General features: G+C 40.6%; 2 protein-coding genes across 3 annotated transcripts in view; one reads left to right on the plus strand and one right to left on the minus strand.

Moving 5' to 3' along the window:
• Nucleotides 1-26,931, plus strand: part of LOC138980066 (proteoglycan 4-like) — a gene marked incomplete at its 5' end in the record, with an annotated part of 113,132 nt that overhangs the window by 49,274 nt on the left and 36,927 nt on the right.
• LOC138980058 (proteasomal ubiquitin receptor ADRM1-B-like) lies at nt 1,181-26,476 on the minus strand. 2 transcript variants are annotated; one of them, XM_070352853.1, is made up of 12 exons: nt 26,249-26,476; nt 18,357-18,473; nt 17,601-17,718; nt 15,855-15,917; nt 12,479-12,541; nt 11,285-11,366; nt 10,150-10,262; nt 9,678-9,788; nt 7,966-7,986; nt 7,189-7,349; nt 6,669-6,771; nt 1,181-2,316 (listed from the first exon to the last, which is right to left on the minus strand). In XM_070352853.1, the coding sequence occupies exons 1-12, from the start codon at nt 26,441-26,443 to the stop codon at nt 2,234-2,236; spliced, it is 1,230 nt and encodes a 409-aa protein (XP_070208954.1). In that variant the 5' UTR covers nt 26,444-26,476; the 3' UTR covers nt 1,181-2,233. The 2 variants fall into 2 exon arrangements, with proteins under 2 accessions (XP_070208954.1, XP_070208955.1); XM_070352854.1 differs by lacking the exon at nt 15,855-15,917.

The following is a 26,931-nucleotide window of genomic DNA, read 5'->3' on the forward strand; positions in this document are numbered from 1 at the left end:
AAAAGGGAAACTTGATCACACGGGTTCACGGTGGCTCAGGGGTAAGATAAACCACAGGCGGAAGGTGCCTGTGGATAAACCACGCAAAAATAAATTCTTTGAAAATTGCTCGCTCTTTACGGAGGGCACCTAGGATGTTCCTGTTTGGTGAGCGTTCAAATGGAAGGGTGTTTGTCTGTGTGTAAAAGCCTGACAGTATCTGTGATGGTTTACGAGAGGCTTACTGTGCCTTTAAGTGATAACATAATAATTGTATGAGGAAAAATCTGTGAAAATAAATACTTGACTTGTAACTGAAGTTATTTCCGGTATTTCATATTGTTTACAGTGAAATGTCAAGTCAACGCGATCCCTTGCTCTAATAATAGACTTGCATTGACGTTACACTTCACTTTGATTGACTAGACCTTGCAAGCCAGGCACTTGAATACAAGCTCCAGCGGTCTTGCTTTGCCATTGTGTGTGACATGGCCTAGAATTGCACATTCTATTTAGATGATAGCTCATATTTTATTGTGTACATGTTCTTTCTTAAATGTATTCCAATGTCTGTCTCAGTAGATCTTGAATATTGGTAGCCACTCGTGGCAAAGATGACCATGGTTGGACAAAAAACTTACAAGTTAAAATATTTCTAAATTGTATACAATAATGATTAATGGAACGATGACTTCAGATTGTTCTGGCGATGCGTGAGAAATATGTTATCATTATGCAGTAAATGTATACAGTTAAAATGTCAGAGAGAGAGAGAGAGAGAGAGAGAGAGAGAGAGAGAGAGAGAGAGAGAGAGAGAGAGAGAGAGAGAGAGAGAGAGAGAGAGAGAGAGAGAGAGAGAGAGAGAGAGAGAGAGAGAGAGAGAGAGAGAAAGAAATGGATTGAAAACTTGTTTTGACATTATTTGTTTTGCCCAAAAAGGAATTTCAAATGTTTGAAAACAAAAATTAAAGTTTTATTTTTGATATATTGAACACTTCTTGTTTGCTTGGAATACCATCTAGCAACACATTTCTTGGATACCTTGCCACACACACACACACACACACACACACACACACACACAGCAGCAATACTCCAGGTAAATTGTTTCAATTTCACCCTTCTTAGCTACCCTGCTTCCACTTGCACCATCTGTGCTAAATCATGCAAGCGGACAAAACTCAAAACCACAAACATCAAATTGCATACAACTTTTTATTTCTCTTGAATATGGAGCTACGCAGAATTATTCAACTTGACCTATCCAGGTAGCACATGATCACGTGTTGCTTTTTGCAAATATCGTTGTTAAGTTTTGTACGACCAGCTCTATCTGTGACAAGATTAAATTTTCAAGCCAAGGTACTGAAAGCACGATATGAAAGTATGTTTCTGAATAAACAGTCCATGCTTGCTGGCAACCAAACCTAACATGCATAAAAGATTAGAAAAGAAATCAAATCCACCTCAACAAACCCGAGACTTTTCCTTCTTTTCTTTTACACACAAGTGCTACTCTCACTTTTATCAACATGCTTTCTCCTACTTCAAGTGTTCATTGAATTTCAGCAACCTAAACACTTAGCCCGTGCATATAAAAATCAGTCAGGAGAATTTATAACCAATGAAAGCAAAGTGCCTCTTGTCAAACACAGCGGTACCTGTGATAAAGGACAAGCCAATCATGTCCCTACATTGCAGGTGGCCTGTCATGACAGGTAAATTTTAGTCAAGATAACAAAGGAAACTCGAGAATCAAAAATTGCCACAAGTTCTTTCAGAGACAGAATTTTTATCTAAACATGTGATATATTTTCATAATGAATCCAATCGCATTTCACATAAGGAATTTCTTAATCAGTAGCTCTTCAGATGTAAACACATCAACCATATCCTCTGTGTGTGTGTGTGTGTGTGTGTGTGTGTGTGTGTGTGTGTGTGTGTGTGTGTGTGTGTGTGTGAGTGTGTGTGTGAGAGTGAGTGTGTGAGAGAGAGTGTGTGAGAGTGTGTGTGAGAGTGTGTGAATGTGTGTGTGTACATGTGTTTGTGCAGGTCAAAACTTAACTGAACTTCAAAAATGTGTTTGATTACAATACATTTTTTGCAAGCACATGTTGAACACAGACGTGAATCCCAGAGGCCACAAAAATCAGCAAAAATTGCAAGCTGTGAATATGGTTGCGAAAACAAAAAGGGGTGTTTGGGGCGTCAATCATTTCGAGAAACGACAACTGGGAAGGGCTGGACGAGGCGTTTAGTGCTCCATCTTGTCCTCGCCTTTCTCCTCCTCTTTCTTCTTCATGTTCTCTTGCATCGCCTTTACAAAGGCCTCCATGTCTGCACACACACAGAGGTAACAAAACTTTAAGAAATGTAAAAAATTAAAATTACAAAAATATTTTCAGTTAGTAAATGTGCCACAAATTACCGACGTCTTACCACCACGCCCGTCACACCAAATCAACATGCCGACTTCTTCCTGCGCAGAGCTGGCCTTTTCTGTTGAATAAATTTGGTAGGTTGACAGACGGGCGCCGTGGCAAGACGTCGGCCTCCTAATCGGGAGGTCGTGAGTTCGAATCCCGGTCGCTGCCGCCTGGTGGGTTAAGAGTGGAGATTTTTCCGATCTCCCAGGTCAACTTGTGTGCAGACCTGCTAGTGACTTAACCCCCTTCGTGTGTACACGCAAGCACAAGACCAAGTGCGCACGGAAAAGATCCTGTAATCCATGTCAGAGTTCGGTGGGTTAAAGAAACACGAAAATACCCAGCATGCCTACTCAACGAAAGCGGAGTGAAGCTGACTATGCTCTCAGAGTATATTGTGGGGAACCCAAATGGGCAAACGAGCTCACACGTAACCAGACAATTCTGGAACGCTGAAGAAGAAGAAGGTAGGTTGACAGAGGTGTCAATTACAAAATTAATTCAACAAAAAGTTCCCCCTTTGCACAGAGAGCAGCCAGGCCGTTGATTTGTGGTATGTGTCCCGGACAGATCCTGGGTGATTTTTGGTTTATTGTTCTTGTAGGTTTTCTTTTCTTTCCCAAAACCACAACATCTAAAGTCTGAGGAAACCCCCAGGAACATTCCCCTGATGGTTTCACCGTGAGTGGGATCAATCAATCAATCAATATGAGGCTTATATCGCGCGTATTCCGTGGGTACAGTTCTAAGCGCAGGGATTTATTTGTTATTTTTTAATTTTATTTTATGCAATTTATATCGCGCACATATTCAAGGCGCAGGGATTTATTTATGCCGTGTGAGATGGAATTTTTTACACAATACATCACGCATTCACATCGGCCAGCAGATCGCAGCCATTTCGGCGCATATCCTACTTTTTCACGGCCTATTATTCCAAGTCACACGGGTATTTTGGTGGACATTTTTATCTATGCCTATACAATTTTGCCAGGAAAGACCCTTTTTTGTCAATTGTGGGATCTTTAACGTGCACACCCCAATGTAGTGTACACGAAGGGACCTCGGTTTTTCGTCTCATCCGAAAGACTAGCACTTGAACCCACCACCTAGGTTAGGAAAGGGGGGAGAAAATTGCTAACGCCCTGACCCAGAGTCGAACTCGCAACCTCAGGCTTCCGAGCGCAAGTGCGTTACCACTCGGCCACCCAGTCCAACAGATAAACATTTATCATGGACTGGTTGGTCCGGTGTCAGAATAATGTGACTGGGTGAGACATGAAGCCTGTGCTGCGACTTCTGTCTTGTGTGTGGCGCACGTTATATGTCAAAGCAGCACCGCCCTGATATGGCCCTTCGTGGTCGGCTGGGCGTTAAGGGCAGACACCACAGTGAAAAAAGTGATTTTTTTGTTCCCTGGTCATTTCCGTTTTCTTTCTGATTCTGGATTTTGAACCTCTTCTGGTTACTCTGATGTACTGATTTTAGATCAGAATTAATCATAAACGGTCAAAACGGCTAAATGAACAATGTATGTGTATGCAATTGTGTATTGAAAACACACAAAACAGCAAAAAAATGCGTATGTTTGAGTGGTGACTGTGAGTCAAACAAATCGTGAACGGTAGTCACGTTTGCATGACTGGAATGAGTTGTCTTTTCTTTGCTAGGATCAGTTCATACCGCGGACAACGGGAATTTCCGTTTACTGGTTTCGCGCCGTTAGTAACAGCAACAAGAAGACATTCCAAAGAGCCGAAGAGAACCGATGAAGATTCCGGGAAATTCCGTATGAACAATTTTCGCTACTGACCAATCGAATCGCGGATATTAAACTTCGTTTATGCTCGGTCTCGTTCGGTTCGATTCGACCTTCCCAGAATGCAATATTCTTCAATTTCCGCCAGATCTTGCCAAAGGCGATGTGAAACATCTACAGCTGCGATTTTCCTTGGATATCTTTGTGGAATCTTCAGTTTATCACACGTTTTACCCCGATTTCAGTGCTAGACACGCAAAGGATGATTATTGGGTAAAATCAGATCAGTTGCAGAGGCTGGCGTGACAGAAGTTTAAAAAGAAAGTGCGAGTCGATAGTGTCGTCTGCTATTGCTACGAATCGGAAGATCAAGTTTGTGCATTCAACTTCGTCCAGAATGAAAATTGACTGGAAACTATGCTGCTTCCCTTGCAACAGCTGGGTTGGAGCAAGAAATCACCATCGGTGATGTACGTTTGAAGCACGTTTCCATGTGTGTTTTGAACCACGACTTATTTTAGAGTTGCGGAGCGGAATGTGTACGGCAGTAAGGACAACACGGAGTTCGCCATTTATAAATGGCAACGAAAAGGCAGACCCTATATCTTTTTTCGGGAAAAAAGCAAATAAACTGCTTAAAAAAAGAACAATCAATACAAAAATGACTTTGTTCAGCCATGGTGCAATGTCACCATGCATCTCCTGGGAAATCTGCTGCAGCTGAATACTAGCCCAAGCAGAGCAGTAAAGATTCCAAGCAGCAGATAAAGCTTGTAGTAGGTATGCATTTTTTCTTCTTTTTTTTGACAGAAATGTAGAAGTTTATACGTGTGTTTGGTTATGTTTGCGGCTCTGGCTCTGTGTGTTCATGTGTGTGACTGTGTGTGACTGCTGAAGAAGAGAATCTTACTAACAACACCCTGATGCAAAGAAACTGAATAGGATGCAAAGTCAGTAATGTGCGGCTACTGTGAAGCTAGGTTTTCACAAGGTTTGTCCTGTTGGGGCAAAACATCTGTTCTTTCCTCATTTATTTTCTTGAGCATATTACTTATAGCTTTCTCCTGTGATCAAAGTTTTCTTGTGGCACAAACAAACATGCATTCACATGGACCAGTGAGTGAACATTGCTTGTGGTCATACTTCCCATGCAGACCATATGGTTTCTGCATGCAGTCAGAGACATACATACAGAGATGCGAAGCGAGGGCCGCTCGCATGAAGTATGTGCAATAGCTGTAGACCAGACCAGCACTGCCTTAGCACCGTTCACATGATTTTTCAACATCTTTTTGTTCACTGCTTGACTATTAGCACTGACATAAGCATGCGCCGAAATAACGTGTTATCACATATTACAATACCTGTTTTTCAAATGTGTGTGTAGGAGGGGGGGGGGGGGGGGGTGTCATTGTTGGGAAAATGTGAATAGCCGTATTGAGTTTGTAATAGACATATCATATTATTAATTTTGAATTTATGTTCTCTACAGATGGTGAGGTGGAAGCTGGAGAGGAGCTTCCAAAGTACCCATGGCACTGAAGTCAACCCTAATATCGTAGTATAAAAAGTAAAGGACACTGTTATAAATTTCCCTGATAAATCAAAGCAAGTCCAAAAGAGGTCCAAGATAAGAGGCTTCACTGGTAACAATTTGGGAATTATGGATGGGCATAATTTATGCAGCGTGCACATAACGGATGAGAGTTGATCATTGTGACCTTGGAACAGGTTCCTTGGTGCTTGCAGAACACTGGCTGGTTTTTTTTTAACATTTTGTTGAATTTAGTTTCCGTTTTTCTTGTGGAACTCAGCAAGACTTGTTGTTTTGTCAGTGTTGTTTTGTTACATGTTTCGTAAACGTTTGTGTGAAAAAAAATCATTTTCTTCATGTTTTGTGCATTTTCTCAAAACTACTTTTTTGTCACTTCAAAAGCCTAAGGCTTTTTTTCTAATAAACTTGCGTTGTTGAAACTTTGCGTACATCTTGAGTGTGTTATTTTGCAGAAACTGATTGAGGGATTTGTTGAAAAAAATTTTTCTTGAGAAGTTATACCCTTTTTGGGGGCGTTTTTTCATGAAATTCAACATCACTCACTTTCATCATTGATATTTTTTAAATGACTTGAGATATCAAAAAAAGCCTCAATCAGTTTCTCGGCATTGTGCTGAAGTATAAATAACAAGCATCAAAACTAAATTTCATGCAGTTTTAAAAAAGCCTTAGGGTTTTAAAAAGGGGCAGTTTGGTGGCCATCTTGGATTGCTACCATGGCAACCGATGGTCCAATTTTTATTTTTTTTCCATTTTCTCAGGAGATAGACTGAGTACTTAAATTCTAAAACAATTGCTGACCCAAGAGTTATGAAACAAAAAAAATCACTTTTAACACCAGTGCCTCCCCTTAAGCAAACAAACAAACAAGCAAACAAAATCATGTTGGTGTACATGGTGGTGTACATGAAAAGAAAGGTATCTTTAACGCTATCAGCATGCTCCTTACCTCCCTGAGAAGCGGCGCTGACCACGTCTTCACCCAGACCAAACTGGTTCATCAGCGGCCCCAGCTGTCCCGACTGCAACGCCTGGCTGAACGACGACAGGGCCTGTAACAAACAACACGTCTTGTACTGTACAGCACTACCCTATCAACAAACAGCGTGACTCAAGGCAATGGAACCGTGTAAGCTAAAAACATCTGAACGCCGACAAGGCCTGTAAGAAACAACATGTCTTGTATTGTACATCACTACAGTGGAACCTTCCTAAGTCCCCCCAATTTAACACTTCCCCCCTTTCAAGACTTTGCTTTTTTTTTCGATTTTCCTTTTATAACCTCTGTAAATGTACCTCTATTCTAAGACTCTCTCCTTTATAAGACCATGTTTTTTTTCAGATTTTCTTTTCAAAAATAAAAACCTCATTAACAACACTCCTGCTTAAAATTCACTAAAAAACAAAAACCTCAACAACAACAAACTTCAAACCCATCACTCCATCATTCAGTCCACACACAGCGTTACCTGGTGAAACTGGGGGGAAGCGACGGTGTTGCGAAGCTCGGCCTCAGTCTTGGGCAGCATCTCTCCCTCGGGCAGGTAAGGCAGGAGGCGCTCCTGTACCTCTGCGTTGGCCAGGATGGGCAGCATGGCTTCTGGGTTCAGGGCCTTGGCCAAGTCCACACCTGTACAGGTGTCAACGTTCAAGTCAGATGATTGGCTTTACAGGTGTGTGCTTTTTCAATTCGCTAAAGCCCTGGTCTTTGTCTCCACAGAATTACCAAACGAGGCATGAGATTATAATTATATAAATTTGTATGAAAAAAAGCCTGCAACCATGACTCCTCCCCTCACCATTGTTTGGGGAGGAGGGAGAATCTGGAGATCTTAAATCGCAGAAAGCATAACAAATATTATGCCTGTTCCAAGTGCCCAGATGCTGTCAAATAGATAGACAGACAGAGAGAGAGAGAGAGAGAGAGAGAGAGAAAGAGAGAGAGAGAGAGAGAGAGAGAGAGAGAGAGAGACAGAGAGACAGACAGACAGACAGAGACAGAGAGACAGAGAGAGACAGAGAGAGAGGGGGGGGGGGGGGACACAATAAGAGAGAGTATGTGTGTTACTGTTATAAGAAGTAAAAGAAGCAGAACCAAACTGCACTGTGCATGCTGTTTTACTTTTCATTTACTTTATATCTTGCTCTTGCAGAGTCTGTGGTTTAATAAAAAAAAAACAACTAAAACAATAACAGCCGATCGATACCTACAATACTTAAGAACAAAAAAGAAAACTGCAACTTACTTTCTTTGGCCTCTGTCGCCACTGCAAAAAACAAAAGAAAAAACTTCATGAACAATCTCAACAGCTAGAGAGGATCTTTCTTTCTTTATTTGGTGTTTAACGTCGTTTTCAACCGTTCAAGGTTATATCGCGACGGGGAAAAGGGGGAGATGGGATAGAGCCACTTGTTAATTGTTTCTTGTTCACAAAAGCACTAATCAAAAAATTGCTCCAGGGGCTTGCAACGTAGTACAATATATGACCTTACTGGGAGAATGCAAGTTTCCAGTACAAAGGACTTAACATTTCTTACATACTGCTTGACTAAAATCTTTACAAACATTGACTATATTCTATACAAGAAACACTTAACAAGGGTAAAAGGAGAAACAGAATCCGTTAGTCGCCTCTTACGACATGCTGGGGAGCATCGGGTAAATTCTTCCCCCTAACCCACAGGGGGAAGCTAGAGAGGAAACATCTTCAATTTGACAGTTTTATTTTTTTAACGTTGCTTTTGTTCGATTCATCACATGCTCACACCTGACATATAATGCAAGCTCAGTTTAACAAGCAAGGTAGCACTCTACCATTGAAGCTGCAACCTACAAATTCAAATTATATTAACAAAGTTGTTCAATCAACTGTGCAGTCATGCCAAGATTTCTCTCTTTGCAGGGATGTCATTTAGAGTCAGCTGTCAGTAAAACGTCTAAACTTGCGTTTAATAATACAATGGAACCCCCTGACCTTCCGATTTAAGATTCCCTGATTCCCTCCCTTTTGAGAACGTTTTTAAATTTGCTATTCATAACCTCTGTAAATTAACCCCCAATTGAAGAATCCCTCCTTTTCTAGACCTACCTTTTTCAGGGTTTTTTTAGGTTTAAAAGGGGTTTACACTATACATACTTTTTCAGAGCTGATTAACCCCTTCACTGCCCAGCACGTGCTAGGTACGTTGTCATGTTTGGTTTGTCATACGCCCATACACGTACTAGGTACGTGGTACGTGGCATACTAGTACGTGGCATTTACATCAGCACTTTTCAGGACATTTCTGAAAACTAAATGGGAGGTAACCACTGTCCAACTTCTTGTAGGGGTTTAAACACAGTTCTTTCCCATTGACCGTTCAGATAAGTTAGTACCACGTGGTAAAAACATTTTTAGAAGTTTTTTTCCGATCTATAAGATTCAAAATGGCGGCCGAAAGTCGGACATCAACTCGTAGACCTGTTTTCAAATGATACAGTGTTCTGGAAGCTCTACAAGAAGTGATTTATGGATTACCACACAGAAGAATACTGTTATGGGCTGTAATGTGAGTACCTGATGTTTGACACCAGTTTTAGCTGTGTTTTCTGCGCTTTTACGTGCTGCAGTGTGTGTGTGAAAGTTTGGAAACTGTAATTTTTGACAAAAATGGTCATTATATCGATTTTTACTATAACAATCACAAAGTCCAATGATCATGTTATCACATAATAGCCAAGGGTGTAAGCAAACCACATGCCAAAGATCTAAGAGATATCTCAATAAATGATTGAGCAGTGAACAGATTAGTGAACCTACCGAAGAAAGCGAAATTTGCCCTGGCGCACAGCAATACCAAAATGCTGTTATACTGTGGCAGTGAAGGGGTTAAGACTCACAAGGACCCTTCAGCAGGGGCTTTGAAACTGACGGAAAATGGTAAATTGATCTAGAAATCTCATGCAGAAGACACTGACCATTCATGGTGGACAGGATGTTTTGCAGGTCGCTGAGCTGGATGCGACTGCTGGCCCCTGTTGCTCCCGATGATGCCGTTGACGGTTGGCTGCTGGCTGCCGTGGTGGTCGCTGCACACATGTTGAGAATTGCTACAATCTCATCTCATGTGATCGTTAACTACTCCTGTTCAAACCCTTGGTGAAAAGACAACAGGTACCTGTTCCCTCGTGCACAAAACCAACCTTTACCCTACTGACATAATTTGTTGGTTGTGTGTCCTGAACATATTTCTGACAAAACAAACTTTTCATAAACACATTTTTTTATCACGAGAAAGGAACAATTCAAGGTAAGTTTAAATCTATAAAAGTTTTAAAAAAATGTGAACAACGAAAAAACACAGTTAAAACTTGTCCTTGTACTCTCTGAATACCTCTAGTTCCCTCCCCTTTCATCCGACAATCCAATCTCGAACAAATCGGTCATTACCTGTAGCGCCCCCAGCAGCAGGATTCAGCAGACCAGCAGACGTCATAGGTCGAGGTGTCGGAGTAGTCTCCCCTGAAGAGCGGTTCCCTGAAGCTGAGGATGCTCTGAGAGGCCTGAAATACAAGAATGCATGAATTTAACACGACCCATGATTTTTCTCGCCACTTTATTACTCATTCAAAATTAATCAGCAGCCATAGAAACCAATTATTCAATATAGTGGTAAGTCTAATTGTACAAATACAATTTTGTATCAAGGTAACTTGTATCTCTAGTGGGAAGAATCATAAGTTCTTTGCTCTGACCAGTTGCTGATATTTTCATACTTCAGCCAGTAACATAACCCCCGTTGTTATCCAACGCTAACCCGGCTATGACATGTACAGAAAGAAAGCAAGAGCAAAAGGACAGAAAGGAACACAAGACACAAATGAAAGGAGGAAGAAAAGCAGAAAAAACACAACGCAGAAGACGAAGAAGAACGAGAAAAGAAACAAGAAGAGCAAACGCTCGATCGAGTCACTTTCGCAGTTCTGAATATTATATGAGGCATCAGATGGACAGGAAGAAATTGCTATTCACAACACAATGAGTCACGTTCACATAAAATTTGAGCCCGGTCACTTTTATAGTTTCCGAGAAAAGCCCAACGTTAAGTTGTGTGTTGCCAAACAGAAAAGGCTAGTTATCTCCCTTGTTTTTCTGATAACGTTCGTAAAAGGCTACAGATGTAAATACTTTGATGTAAAGAATAATCCTACAAAGTTTCAATCACATCCGATGAACTTTGTCAAAGATATAAAATGTCTAATTTTTCCTTTGACGCTGACCTGTGACCTTGAAAAAGGTCAAAGGTCAACGAAACCATCGTTAAAGTGTAGAGGTCATTGGAGGTCACGACTAAACAAAATATGAGCCCGATCGCTTTGATAGTTTCCGAGAAAAGTCCAACGTTAAGGTGGTGTCTACGGACGGCCGGCCGGACGGACAGACTAACACTGACCGATTACATAGAGTCACTTTTTCTCAAGTGACTCAAAAACAGGAAGAAAGAAAGAAAAGAAACAAAAGACAGTATAAATCACAAACAGAAGGACTGACAGAAGAAAATTAACGTTGTGGATGCAAGACTCACGGCTCCGACACAGTAGACTGGGCGCTGCTAGGACGTCCCATCAGGGATGACATGTTTCCAGGACTTCCCATTCCCATGCCGCCTGACAAAAGGAAACACAACATGATGCTCACAGCGATATGGTTGTCCAAATATTAATAATAGGCTTTATAAACCTATTTCAGAAGTTGAAGCCTTTTCTCTTTCCTAAGGCCAAAAGGGAAAAATATGTCTGTTTCCTGTAACATCGCCGAAAAAAATAGGGTCGGTCGGTCGGTTTAAAATTTTTTTTTTTTACCTTTTTCTTACTTTTTGTTAACGTCTTTTTACGTGTGTTTTTTTTAAATTTTTTAAACGCTTCCTTAGTTTACTTACTATTATTTAGCACATGTTTTTGACCTAGATATATTGAAACTAAATAAAGTATACTTGACTTCGTGCGTGTGTGTGTGTGTGTGTGTGTGTGAGAGAGAGAGAGTCAAAATATACCAGCTTGAAATTAAAACTAAAATGTATTGTTTTCCAAACGTTCTCTGGGTGAAGGGTGTTGCTTTGCATTTTCCTAGAATAACTGCAAGAGGAAATCTTGCCACAGACCCTTCAGAGGGATTCCCGGTGTCGTTGGCCGCCATGTTTTTTTCGCATGACGACGGAAACGGGAGGTAAGTCTCTTCAATTGTAAAGTCTCATCGACCGATTACCTCCTTTTTTTTTGTTTGTGGTGCGAAAGGGTCGGCGCTTAAAAATAGGGTTGGTCGGTTTACCGGAAACAGACATATTTTTCTTTTTGGCCTAACTGAACCCCCTTATTTGTTTTTGGGTTGGATGTTTGTTGCAAAGCATCACGTAGAGTGTTATGATTCTAAAATATGCATGTGCACTAACAGGTCTGCACATAAGTTGACGTGGACGATAAAAAGAATCTCCACCCTTAAACAGAGTTAAACCCATCAGGGGCGCCTGGGATTTGAACCCTGAACCTTCCACACTAAAGGCTGACATCTTAACCACTAGGTCATTGTGCCCATCAAAGGGTTCTGAAAGGCTCCTTAAATGGAGGGGTGATTAAAAACGGTAATGCACGTAATCTTCCCATTTGGGAGACAGTCTTCAGTCACATTTCCTGTACCAAGTGGCTGACCCTGTAAGTGTTCAGCATGTAGAAGCGAATTACAACCACCTTTTCCTCAGTCTCTTTTCCAACCAACAACTTACCCAGGAGCTGCATCAGCTGCTGTTGACTCATTCCTCCAAGCATGCTTTGCAGGTCGCTGTCACCTGCAACACCCATGAAGTTCAGAAAGTCCATCCATTTAAATCATGTCACAAAGATAACCGTTTCCTAACACCAACAATTGAAAGATGAAAAAATATAGTTGCTTCTACTCTCCCTACTTCGTCCACACTGAAAGAAGAAAACATCACCCCCCCCCTCAAAAAACAACAACAAACAAACAAAACAACAACACAACAACCAAAAAACAACAACAAAATAAAAACAGACAACACAAAAACAAAAGCGTAAAAGAAATTCTGATCACCTAAACTTCTTGTTAACATAACCGTAGCAGATTAACAGAGCCTGTAACCCAGTAAATACTACTGTTGTTGAAACTGTCTTCGTTGATTATATATGTTATAAATGCCGCAAATACTGCTTCAGCTTGAAAACAAATCTTTTTCTTTCCCAGGGTATATGAAAATTAAGATGTCACACAGACATAACATTGTGACACGAACAAATGATGGCAGTCAGAGAAAAAGAAGAACACATCGTCGTCAAGACGTAATTTGGTGTAAGTCGATTTCTACAACTTTTCAGGAGAGAGAAAAAACTGTTTGAACTGTCATGCAATAAGAAGGTTTGCGCCAGTTATCTCTGAGGTTTTGGGTGCTTAGAGAGTACCGTGCCCCTTGCGGGGGCATCAAACATCGAGGTCACAAGCAGGGTCAAGGGGAAGGTCGGCTGGGCGGACAGGAGACTATTGTGTGGCATATTTCGCTGATCAGTAGAGTCAGAGACTGCATAGTACACATTCTCTGATAGAGTTACGCCGTTTTCTCTCTGGGACTCACACTATTTTATGCACATAAAAAAAAGATTACGCCAGTTCTTCACGGGTGGATTTCATCACTTCCGGGGTTTGCATTCAGATTCTGAAAGCACCAGGTAACGGAAAATGAGTTGCAAAAAAGTCAAAATCGACAAAAATCGACTTGCGCCAAAAATGCGAGACGACGACAATATGAAGGAGATGGCCAACTAAAAGGAAGATGGAGGGGGTGCTAGGAAGCTGAGATTGACAAAAACATGATCATCCCTCAATTAACCCCTTCACTGCCCACCCCGTATGTAATACGTGGTCATTTTCGGTTTGTCCTACGCCCATAACCGTATCTCATACGTGGGATTTGTGTCAACAACATCAGCGAACGACGAAGAAGAAGAAGAAGTGTCAACAACATTTCAGGACATTTCTGAAAACTAAATGGGAGGTAACCACTGTCCAAGTACTTGTAGAGGTTCTAAACACATTTTTCCCATAGACCGTTCAGATAATGCTGTTATACTGTGGCAGTGAAGGGGTTAACTGGCAAATATACCCTATACCAAAACTTAATAAATGATCAGGTGCACTTAACCAACAAAGTAATTTAAAATTCAAACACAGTTTCGCTAAACCACCACTAAATAAGTGTAAACGATACAATTACTTTAGAATTAGATTGACAATGATAGCAAATGCAACTGTTAATTATTTGAAAACATTACTGTCAGCAAGGTCTTAAGCAAAATTCAAAGTTAGGATATATACACAAACTGCAGTAACCTTGAAGAAATCAAACAAATTCCATCTGCATGCAATTTTTAAAGTGAACAGACAAAGTCAAAACAATAGTGAGAAACACGAACATGGGGCAAGCCCCAAATCAATTCAATGAAACAAGACAACATTCCAAATCAATTAAACACATTCAAAACGTGGTATTAACAACACTACAAACAAAATCAATGGGAAAGAGACAGACGGAGAGAGAAATGTTAACCAAAAATGAAATTCAAGCACTTGCGATGGAGAAAGGAAACAAGTTCTCAGCTGATCAAAAAACTTTCCAACAAAAAACAAAGCCAAGCAAACTTTGGAAAACAATTAACAAGATATTTCATTAAAAAAATGGACACAAAAATACCACTTTTTCCTGTTTCCTTGTTCATTTCCACGTCCATATTTTTGTATCATAAGAATCATCATTGAAGTCTGCTCCATCCATTTTGACAACAAATATTGCTTGACATAACCGTATTTTACGGACTACAAGGCGACTCCTGCGTCTTATCCCTGATGGCGGGGATGTAGCTCAGTCGGTAGCGCGCTGGATTTGTATCCAGTTGGCCGCTGTCAGCGTGAGTTCGTCCCCACGTTCGGCGAGAGATTTATTTCTCAGAGTCAACTTTGTGTGCAGACTCTCCTCGGTGTCCGAACACCCCCGTGTGTACACGCAAGCACAAGTCCAAGTGCGCATGAAAAAGATCCTGTAATCCATGCCAGAGTTCGGTGGGTTATAGAAACACGAAAATACCCAGCATGCTTCCTCCGAAAGCGGCGTATGGCTGCCTAAATGGCGGGGTAAAAACGGTCATACACGTAAGAGCCGTGGGAGTTTCAGCCCATGAACGAACAAACAAACAATCCCTGATGGCGACTTTTCCAAGACCAAAAGTAAAAAAAATCTTTGTCATTGACCTAAATCTTACGATAACTCGCCATCTCAACATCAATCATGCCCAAAAATGAACGTTTGACAATTATGATGGCCAGTTTAAATTAGATATGATTGCGCTTGCAGAAGAGAAAGGAAAAAAAGAAAGAAAACTGAGAGCTCAACTGAATGCTTGTAAGACTTGAACATCGTTCCGAACATGAAATGGCACAATGCAGGATGGCTGGAGTTTGTAACAGAGCTGCAAAGTGGAACCAGCTTGAGCCAGCTGATGGCCGCTCGCTTACCGCCACTCAAGCTCATCAAAAATGGAGACGCTTCCAGAGTAGTAGAAGATATTCTCATGTAACAGTACTGTTTGTTACAAACTCAAAGGAAACGGATTTCTCGGGTTTTTCTAATGATCAGTGCAAAGATTGCCTTGAGTTACTGTTGTAATAACTAATGTATGTATCTTTTGCTGTTGTTTTGCAATCTCCTTGATTTTTTTTTCACTTAATGAATCAGTGTCTGAAAGCATGTGATCAAATGTTTTTTTTGCTCTCATAGTTTTCATACCCCTAATTCATCTTTGATCAAAGAAATTAATGCGAATTATCCTCGCTTTTGCATGAATAAAATGCTGGTTTTTTTCAAAAACGGGAGGTGCGTCTAACGCGCTGTATCTGTAGGTCACCTTGTAGGCCGTAAAATACGGTACATATTTTTCCCAAAACAAAAATCAGTTTCAAACCATCAAAACCATTTAATTTATAAAACATAAAGCGGGGGAGCAGTTTTCCAATCCTGATTTTATTTGTGCGCAAAAGACAGGGAAAAAACTAGTGGTTCACAAACGGTACAATCCTAACATGGTACATGTACTTGCCGTCAATCAGGTTAGTCAGCATACGGTCCAGCATTTGCGAATCCTGGCCTCTGCCTCTAGACCCTTAGCAACAGATACACAGGTTAAACGCCCACGGTCAGTCAATTCACTTTGCAATTGCACTGCCTCTCCTTGGCTACTAGTGGTAGTGAAACATGTGCTAACATGTCAAAATTTACAGCTACAAATCTATCTTGAAGTCACTCACTGTGCGCAACCTAGGTTATCCTGTGAAATGATAGGACCTGGACATGTAGTTGAAAATTCAAGGAACCAGATGTTTGATCATTATGCTCGACATCAGAAGTCTAAAAGGACAATTTACTGTTTTTTTGAATTGAAAACAAACTGACAAGAAACAAATTGCAGGTTTTATAGGAAATAGCAAACCCTTTTTTTTAAATGTTGTTCTGTTTCAATTTCAATTTTAACCCCAAAACAGCCTAGAAAAAGCTGGATTCCTTGCTTCCTGAATATCACTCCTAGTCTTACTGAAAGGAAAATTCCTCAAGAGCAATTCTTGATGGTGTTAATTATGTAGTGACTATTCACTAAGTAACTCCTACTGCAGCCACGTGTCAAGAAAAGTTCTGACATTGGTACTAGGATGCATAAAAAAAGTCTGAGAGTGAGAGCGATCAACCAATTACTCCCAGATAACACTGGGCATGAATCATAAAGCTGCAGCCCTGAAGCTCACAGAAAACGTCTGATTCTCACGTGTGAGTTCAACCTAATTTCCGGCAGAATTTAAATGACAAGAGACCGTCCTGATTGACCAGCAAAGGCACAGAGTCAAGAACTTGTCCCCTTTCTCAAAAAGCCAAAAAGAGTTGTACCGTGCCGGCCCACACCAGGGTCAAGATCAAACACAAACAGATGAGGGATGATCAGGCATGGGAATTGAAAAAAGTAAAAAAGGCTGAACATTATTGTGAGTTATGGCAAAATCGACGGCGCAATTTGGTGTCATCTAAACTCCAAGTTTGCCATTAAATTCAGTTTTTAGAACCATTGTTGCCTCCCCCATTTATTTTTTCGGCAGACACTTTTGCTTTTTCGGCGGGAAAAAAAAAAAATTTCGGCGGAAATTTGCCTTTCGGCGGACAATTCCCATGACTGGATGATGTTATAAAAACCAGCTGACAAACAATGATTAATAAGAAAACTTCTCAGACATTGACACTAGGATGCATGAACATGTCTGATATAAATGTTTTTATGTCATAGTTCACAGCAAAAAAAGCATAAACAGATTAATTTCCTGGATCTGTTATCTCACAAGTTCAAAAAATCATTCAACTGGATACACAATCATAAATTATGAGAACAAAGCTGAACTACAATAGCACTAAATCATCTTCTACCTCAAAGGCTAAACTGCACAAGTCAAAGCCTCACCTTAAACGCTAAAACATACTCATACCCACACCTAAGCTGAGATGAAAATTAAAAATTGATCAAAAAGGATTTAAAAGTTTGAATTATTTTTGCTCTCGTGCCAACAAGTAACAAGATGTTAAAAAACAAAACCGAGAGTTTCTGGTTCCCCAGCCGACCCTATTTTTTTCCAAACAATCTTAAAACTTTTCCTTTGCCCTTCCAGAAAAATAAATAAATCAATAAAGAAACAAAATTAAATTTCGCAGATGCGGCGTTTTGTCACCAGAAACCAACAATTACTCATTTTTTTTGTGGCGATGTCACCAGAAAACACACACTCCCCTCCCCCACCCCCCAACCTACCCAGCCCAGACAACTCTGAGGGGATACCTCCCCCACGCGATGATCCAGGGGTAGGCGGGTTGTTGAGACTGTCGTTCACCTTCTTGCAATTGTCCGTGTCTTTGTCCGGCTTTGGCTCCTGTTAATGGTAAAAGTACGTAGGATACATGGAGAGATCTGACTGATTTTGTTGTCATCAGTTATAAACTTTTACAGAACTGAACAGCCAATGATTCCAGACAATTGTGAAATGTTCTGGATAAATAGAGGTGTATGTATTGTTGATTTTGTGCTAGTTTAATAGTAATAATACTAATCAGCAATTGATACAAATGTATACAACTTACAAGGGAACGCAATTTACAATTACACACTCAAGAAAAAAAGCATCAAAAATGACAAAACTCCAGTTACCTGTACTTAAAGTAGGAGTATCATACAATAAACAAATGGAAAATAACAATTTACAGTTCATCATGTTCAGTTTTACATGCTTTAACCCTTTTTTCAACTGTAAATCTCATAGATCTAATAGAACACGTTCATAAGCATGTTTGATTTTTGTTCTTCACATTTTTCTGTTTGCGATGATAATATCTGTATTGGAGTAATTGAACTAATATTAATACATTTGTTTCACTTTCAGCCAAAACACCATCACTTTTGTAAAGGGTTTTCTTCTTCTCTCCTCGTTCACCAAATGAAATTTCTTGTCGCCATAACAATAGTTCTCACAACCTCACATCTAATGAATGTAAACGTGAAAGCGAAACTAACCTGCACCCAGAAGAAGAGTTTCCTCTGCGACGACTTGAACTTGAGCACATACACCCGCCCTGTGGTACACTGCGGCACATGCTTAAACTCAGCATCATCAGGGAAGATGATCAAATCCTGCAATGGCAAGAAAGAAACACAACATGATGCGAGAATATTACCTTACCTGAATTCTCCACACGTAACACTGTCATGTCTTGTAATGATAAATCCCGTGTAATCCAGAGAAGTTTTGTTTAAACAAAGTCACATTACTATACACTGTACACTATAGACACATGGAGCACGATTACGGGGCAGCTACACATCAAAATCCGAATCCTCAGACAGAGGATCGGGCCGGCCGCGTTTAGCGGGCTGTGGACTGCCGGCCCTTGGTTTCCTTTCTAGGGGTCTCCATCCAAGTGGACACTTGTGTTTTTGCACGCCAAGTGATTGGCGTCGAGAAGTACTAGGCCCAGGCTGATCGGTGTCTGAAATCTGGGCGGAGGGTCCCTGGACCGGTGGCGTGTCAGACACATCTGATAAGGACAGGTCAAAGTTGGCCGCTTCCTCTTGCTCCTCCTCGTGTACCTCCTCCTCCTTCTCCTCCTCCTCGTCAACGGGAATGACATAGGTACGGTTGTGATCCTCGCTGTCCTCGACCTTCCAGGTGTGGAAGAGGGGAGTGGGGTAGGTGTACGCATATGGCCTGTCCAGAGGGTACACCTCGCGCAAGAGATCGAAAAAACACTGGTATTTGGATTTTGGCCGGATGTTGTTCTTCCAGAAAATATCCGCGAGGTGTCCTTCGAACTGAGTCATGCGACTCCCGTTCATTCTTTTAAAATGGTCCTTGGCGTGCTTCCAAGCGCCCTCCACACTATTTGTGTGTACTTCCATGGTGTTTCCGGTGGCCTTTTCTTTATACATGCACTTCAAGTGCGTTTTGTGAGAAACAGAGAAGTGTTTGAATCCCAGATTGTTCAGCTTTCCATATGCTGCCCATACGTCGGTTAGAACCGTACTTCCTGGAACCACATGGCGACTCACGATGTTTTCCAGGACAGTGTGGTCTCTGGATTGCACTGGGTAGATCACCATCTTGTTGGTTGACCTCTCCACTAACCCCACTATCCACACCTGTACTCCGCGCATTTGGCCTCGGTTGTACTTGCGTCTTCTTCCAAAGAGCGACTCGTCCACTTCCACAATCCCCGACAATTGGAGTCCTGGCATGCGTTCGAAGAGATACTGTTTGTAGAGTTCTCTTACAAAACTCGCCCAATCAACGGCCGGTGACTGGTAGGCGATGCCGACTTGTTTGGCTATTTCCAGCAGCGAAAGCCCGTCCAAATGGAGTTTCAGAAACAGCATGACGTCTTGGAGCGTCAGATGACATCGTGTAAAAAAGGAATTTCGGCGAATGCTCACTTCATGGTTCCTATTCTTTTTACACCGCCACACAAAACCATTAATGTTTTTGTCTCTAATCTTCATGTCACATTCACACTCACATTTCTCGCACATCATGGTGTCGGCCAGCAGGTGGTGGCGTTGTAGCCACTCAATGATTAAATCCGGGGCCAGTTCCAGAACTCTGAAGAAATTGAAAGGATTTTAATATGCTTCAAAGCAAATGTTCATTATGTCCTCCTTTGGTACTGCCTGCCTGAAATGGCCACGGCTTCCTTTCGGTCTCTTCGGTGGCATTTTGAGTTCGGACTGTTTTTTGTCATGTTATGGCCTTTCTTTTATTGAGTCGGGTGTGTGTGTGAATGGGTCTTATGGTTCACACTCATTGTATGTGGATATTGAAAACAAACAAATTGTGTTTCTCGTGTTTCCGTGCAGGTACAACACCTAGAATGGCGAGAATGTTGGGGCCTACCGAGTCCCCTTCATTACCTTTACGTGTAGCGCTCACTAACACCTCTCCAAAGAGAAAGAGACCAAGAGACAGGGACATAATACAGCTCTTTCCGTAAATAACAGCAGACAGAGAGTGACAGAGAGAGAGGCACATATTAGAGACAGATACATGGAAACATGATATAGCTGTTTCCGTGCATATAGACACAGAGAAAGATTGGGAGAAAGAACAGCATATATATTACAGAGAGAGAGAGAGGGGGAGTAAGAGAGAAAGAGAGAAAGAGAGAGAGAGAGAGAGAGAGAGAGAGAGAGAGAGACACACACACACACACACACACACACACAGTGGCACACACACACATACACACCAAATACAGCTCGTTCGGTCGTACAAAAAGGCAGAGGCAGATACAGAGAGAGAGAGGGGGGGGGGGGGGGAGAAAGAAAGAGAGAGAGAGAGAGAGAGAGAGAGAGAGAGAGAGAGAGAGAGAGAGAGAGACACACACACACACACCAAATACAGCTTTTTCCGTACATAAAGGTAGAGGCAGATATTACAGAGAGAGACTGAGAGAGACAGAGAGAGACACACACACACACACATACACATATATACACACACCAAATACAGCTTTTTCCGTATAAACAGGCAGGTGGGGATATTTCAATAACAGAGAGACAAACAGACAGAGAGATCCTCGCAAAGACGTAATACAGACAGGTGGGGATATCAGGGCCTCACATCCACGTCGGACATCGGACATATGAGGACATTTTTTTCAAATGTCCTATACATTTTTCATGCAGGACAAATGTCCTATTGCTTTTGTCACAAAGTGGTCAATGTCCGATTATTCTATCATTTGATCCGGACATCGTCAGTACTTCTCAATTTACAGTAGTTTGAATGCTAATTTATCGATGTATTGCGAAGCGATGTGTAGCAGACGAAATTAGACACTTTGTGCCTCAAGTACCAAAGAGTTTCCAAAGCTCGCAACTCGGAATGCTCGAAGCCAGTTGAGAGTTGCCTCCCTTCACGCTTTCCCCGAAAATAACAAACATGCCGCCTAAACGAAAACTGGTCCCTTTTACACTTCAAGTCCCTTCCCTCATCATCTGTCAGTAGCACGGAAACTGAGCTTCCTCCAGCCCCAGAGCAGTTAGAGCCCGATCGCCCAGGTGAGAATGTCGATCGCGATAGTCAAACATCGGAGCCAAAGAAAGACACTACCCCCTCCCTCACCCCCACGCGTAACTTCGTCTCAAGCTTGATGCGTGTGTACCTGGAGGGGCCAAAGGATGACATATATACAAGTCACAGTGGGTGGTGAAGGTTGTTGAAAAGTGGACATCCACGAGGAAGCGAATGCTCTTCAGCAAAAGAAAGGAACCAGCACAGTAGTTGAAACACTGCACTGACTCGATGTAATTTATTTTATATTTTCTGTTACCTTTTTGCCAAGAAAAGTATTTTTGTTCTTTTACCCTCGTGCCAAAAAACTAGTCAAGTTTAATTATATTTACGTTTTGTTACGGGGAAAAAAATGTCCTATTGATTTGTTTTTGTTCAGGACAAATGTCCTATCACTTTTACATTGGCCAGGACATTTGTCCTATGCTACCTCTCATGGATGTGAGGCCCTGGGATATTTAAATAGGTCCCCCAATTTTTAGTATGTACCCCCATACATCAATTCCCCTTACTTCTCTCTGTTTTCCCCCAAAAAGAACCCTTTTGAGTGGAAATGTAGTTTGTCAGTCATGCTGTGTGTATATATATACTCCCGATATACCCCCAACTCCTTCTTTGCGCTATGTACAGAAAGTACTGAGTTGGGGGTCTATATGGTCACGGCTCAGAAATGGCGTCGAACTCCACCCTTACCCCATTCAAACGCCCCACACGCTCAGTTATGGTTTATTCTACCTTTGAAAGTACTGACACGGGGTGCAGATATGAATACAGTTACTATTCTGGTAGAAACCGAAAGGTTTGATGACTTTGTTTTCGAGCAAGGCGCAATAGTAGAGTGAATTTACGTCGATTTTCGGGCCGGAAGTTGGGACACTTTTTTACTTGGTGTCGAAACGTCGTATTTGCGCGTACTACACACACTGCTTGGATAAGAACTTGATGGAGATGGAAAGAGAAGGTGTTAGTTATTGTTTACATACTGCACGATAACCAGTACCTCACCCCAACAGTCGGCTGAGATCAAGTTTAGATCCAACGGTGAGTATGTTACTTTTCGTGTTTGGAGTCACGTAGGCAGTTTTAGCTTTTGCCGCGCTTTTAATAATGATGACAGACGTTGAACTAAGCGATAAACTTGGACAAGAAAGAACAATCTACTACTTAAAAAAAAAAATATGCACAAACACAGAAGACAAAGCAATGAAAATAAGTCTTAAGTTCGTTGTTGTGTACTTTCGTGTTACCGCGAAAAGTAACAACGTAAATCAAAGTTGTTTATCGACATGTTCCTGACTTCCAACGGTGGAAACAACTGTTCTATCGTCTGCTACAAAGTTGCATTGACTGTCTCGAACTCAGAACTCAGTGTGGCATGGAGGACATGGACGTAAACGGCCAAAGTAAGAACCACTGGTTTTTCGTTGTATGTAACGTACTCACCTGCAGTTTGAAACACTGTTATTTTCACTAAATAACAAGTTACTTCCTTTTTTTTCATCTGAAAGTTAGAAGTGTTATTGTGATTTGTTTTGATAAAATTTGCATTTTTTAGGACAAAGATTTTTCTTTATTTTGATTTTTAAAGACATATGTTTGAGACGATTCAACCAATTTCCCAAGTTATTCAGCGTTCATGTCATTGCATGTGTTTTTTCTGACCTTTTCTATAGTCTTTCCATACAGTTCACCTTGTGCTTTGTTTTCATGCCAATTTAATGAAATAAATTACAGGAAAAAGAAATATATGTTTTTTTACATTGAGTGCGTTACTCACACCACTCGCACATCGTGAGAGGTAACACACTCCAATCGTTTGTAGAGTTATCTTGAAAATTATTTAAATCTTGCTGGAACAAAGTAAGGAATGAATCAAGTAAACAGAAAATGATGTCTGCGTTTATTGTTTTGAATTAGAGTGGGTTTTTTTAGGAACAGTTTTGAGTGTGTTACTCACACCACTCGCACATCGTGAGAGGTAACACACTCCAATCGTTTGTAGAGTTATCTTGAAAATTATTTAAATCTTGCTGGAACAAAGTAAGGAATGAATCAAGTAAACAGAAAATGATTTCTGCCTTTATTGTTTTGAATTAGAGGTGGGTTTTTTAGGAACAGTGTTGAGTGTGTTACTCACACCACTCGCACATCGTGAGAGGTAACACACTCCAATCGTTTGTAGAGTTATCTTGAAAATTAATTAAATCTTGCTGGAACAAAGTAAGGAATGAATCAAGTAAACAGAAAATGATGTCTGCGTTTATTGTTTTGAATTAGAGTGGTTTTTTTTAGGAACAGTGTTGAGTGTGTTACTCACACCACTCGCACATCGTGAGAGGTAACACACTCCAATAGTTTGTACAGTTATCTTGAAAATTATTTAAATCTTGCTGGAACAAAGTAAGGAATGAATCAAGTAAACAGAAAAGGATGTCTGCGTTTATTGTTTTGAATTAGAGTGTTTTTTTGACTCACATGCGAAGCAAAACTGAGTCTATGTACTCACCCGAGTCGTCCGTCCGTCCGTCCGGAAAACTTTAACGTTGGATATTTCTTGGACACTATTCAGTCTATCAGTACCAAATTTGGCAAGATGGTGTATGATGACAAGGCCCCAAAAAACATACATAGCATCTTGACCTTGCTTCAAGGTCAAGGTCGCAGGGGCCATAAATGTTGTCTAAAAAACAGCTATTTTTCTCATTTTTCCCATTTTCTCTGAAGTTTTTGAGATTCAATACCTCATCTATATATGATATATAGGGCAAAGTAAGCCCCATCTTTTGATACCAGTTTGGTTTACCTTGCCTCAAGGTCAAGGTCACAGGAGCTCTTCAAAGTTGGATTGTATACATATTTTGAAGTGACCTTGACCCTGAACTATGGAAGATAACTGTTTCAAACTTAAAAGCACATGTTATGCTTTCCTCATGAGACACATTTGGTCACATATGATCAAGGTCAAGGTCACTTTGACCCTTATGAAATGTGACCAAAATAAGGTAGTGAACCACTAAAAGTGACCATATCTCATGGTAGAAAGAGCCAATAAGCACCATTGTACTTCCTATGTCTTGAATTAACAGCTTTGTGTTGCATGACCTTGGATGTCAAGGTCATGTAAAGGTCAAGGTCAAGCATGTGAGTCGTATGGGCTTTGCCCTTCTTGTTACAATTTACTTTGAAGGATTGGTAATTTTCAGTTCTTTGAGTACTTGTTTGATCGTTGTTTTGTTTATTGGTGTTCATGTAACACACACACTTGCCTAGGGTACCTAGATATGCAGATTATTGCTGTCGGAATGTGTCAACAATAGTTTCAATAGTTGTGTAGCAACCATGGTGTCATTCTTATAATTAATTTCACAATTAACTGAATGCACTGAATATGAACAACGTTTTGTTCATGTTATGACAGTGTTTTGTAACACACTCATTGGCGAATAAACAGCATTTTTCTTGATAACTTCAAAATCCGCCTTCAACCTAAGATTTTTTTGTTGGGTTTATCAAGTTGTTTTGTACAGTGTATTGTTTTCATTACCAAGTGGATGGATATATGCTTTATACCTTACAAAATAATGTGAAGTAAGACTTTTTTGGTGAAATGTAACACACTCAGTGTCAAAAGTGAGAAAATCTTCTCTGTATTGTGAATTGGAGCATGGTAGAAGTCATAATACATCATTGTTAGGTTGTTATGGTTTTGCTCTTTCATTTTTCATTCTTTTGCATGCATTTTTCATGTGAATATCTTGACAGTGTCCTAAAGTTTGATTTTTTTGGTGAAATGTAACACACTCATTGGAAACTTTTAGGAATGACTTGACAGATAACTGATAATGGGAATAACGGGTCCGGTATCATTGATGCATTTCAACTCTTTACTATTATGTACTTGTTTCTCTTCCCATTACATGTATTTCTAAGGTTGTGTGTGTAAAATAAATAGGAATTTAGCAGTTTTGAATGTCTGTGTTGTGAGACACAGAAAGTTGATTTTTGTTTGAATACATTTTCACATCTTGTTCTGATTTGATTTTTTTTGCAGACTGTCCGTATGAAGTGTGTGGAACTAAGAATTGATTGACTGCTGAAACAGTAATCTTTTCAGTTCTTTGAGTACTTGTTTGATCGTTGTTTTGTTTATTGGTGTTCATGTAACATACACATATTCCTAGGGTACCTAGATATGCAGATTATTGCTGTCGGGGAATGCCACTTTTCACAAATGAAGATCAAGGTAGATACTAACTAATGCAGTTAACTTTTATTGTGTAATAGGTTTACTGTTAACTGTATATTAGAAAACAATGTGTGACACGGTGTTATGTAACACACTCCAGTTAAAATTTAAAATGCAATTCATTCCGCAGTAATTGATGAAAATACATTGTTACTGCCCAGACACAATTAAACACATAAACAGTTTTGCTGGACCCCAAAATGGAAAGTAATCCAAGAGTTTGTATTTGTGACTCAAGTGTCCCACAAATTCGACACCTTTTCTGAGCCATGACCATATATAGACAGTCCAGAGAGTAGCACTGCATTCAAGTTCAGTCTACTTGAAGTGGTTCTCTCCCCGAAATAACAAACCAGAATCGGTTTCGTTCCGTTTGAGAATAATTTTTGGTGGGGGTATATCGGGATATTGCCCAATACTGGTCGTCTTATTCATTGATTGTGTCACTATCGTTAGTGTCAGTTCTAAAGAAAAAAATGTATGGACTGTGAGCTCTGAATTTTGAACGCTAAAGTTCAACATTACCATTTAAAAGACGAATAAAACTATAAAAAAAAACGAATCTTCGAACGAATGACTGCGCATATTTGACAATACCTCTTCCACGTTTCCGGAGGTTCGGTCCTTCCAACAAAAGTGCATCAGTGAGTCATCCGACTGGTGCACGTAGACCTGTCCCTTCCTTTTGTCTGGATGGACCATCTTGCCCTTCATGGACATCTTCCCTGCGCGGAATTCGACCAAATTTTTGCTCTGAGAGCGACCAGCGTTGTTTCCGAAAAGAGCAGCCATCTTGCTAGCCAAATCACGAATGAAACGTCATTGGTATCTTTCAACCGCAATATACCAAAAACATAAGGAATACGCAATGTGAAAGAACAGTACCCGGGCACTATGTCCATGTAATAAATCGACTATTTTAAAGACGAAAAAAACAACAACAACAACAAACAACAACAACAACAACAACAACAACAACAACAACAATACACACAGGGGCGGATTAGGGGGGTGGTTACTGGGGTTCTGGACCGGACCCCCCCCCCCCCCCCCCCTCGAGTCCTCGGCTGTAATAAAAAAACAAAAAACACCAAAAAACCAACATGATTGTGACATGTCTTTCTTCTAACCATACTATATGATGTCGGGAGCAGCGATATCATGGAAGATACATTGCCATTATTTAATACTAACTTTAAAAGAAATAATGAGTGGTTGCTGACACCAGTTGATCATGTTTAAAATCAAGGATAAGCAACAAATTGTTTATAAGATAGCTA

The sequence above is a fragment of the Littorina saxatilis genome, linkage group LG11 (assembly GCF_037325665.1).
Source record: "Littorina saxatilis isolate snail1 linkage group LG11, US_GU_Lsax_2.0, whole genome shotgun sequence".
Lineage (NCBI taxonomy): Eukaryota > Metazoa > Mollusca > Gastropoda > Littorinimorpha > Littorinidae > Littorina > Littorina saxatilis.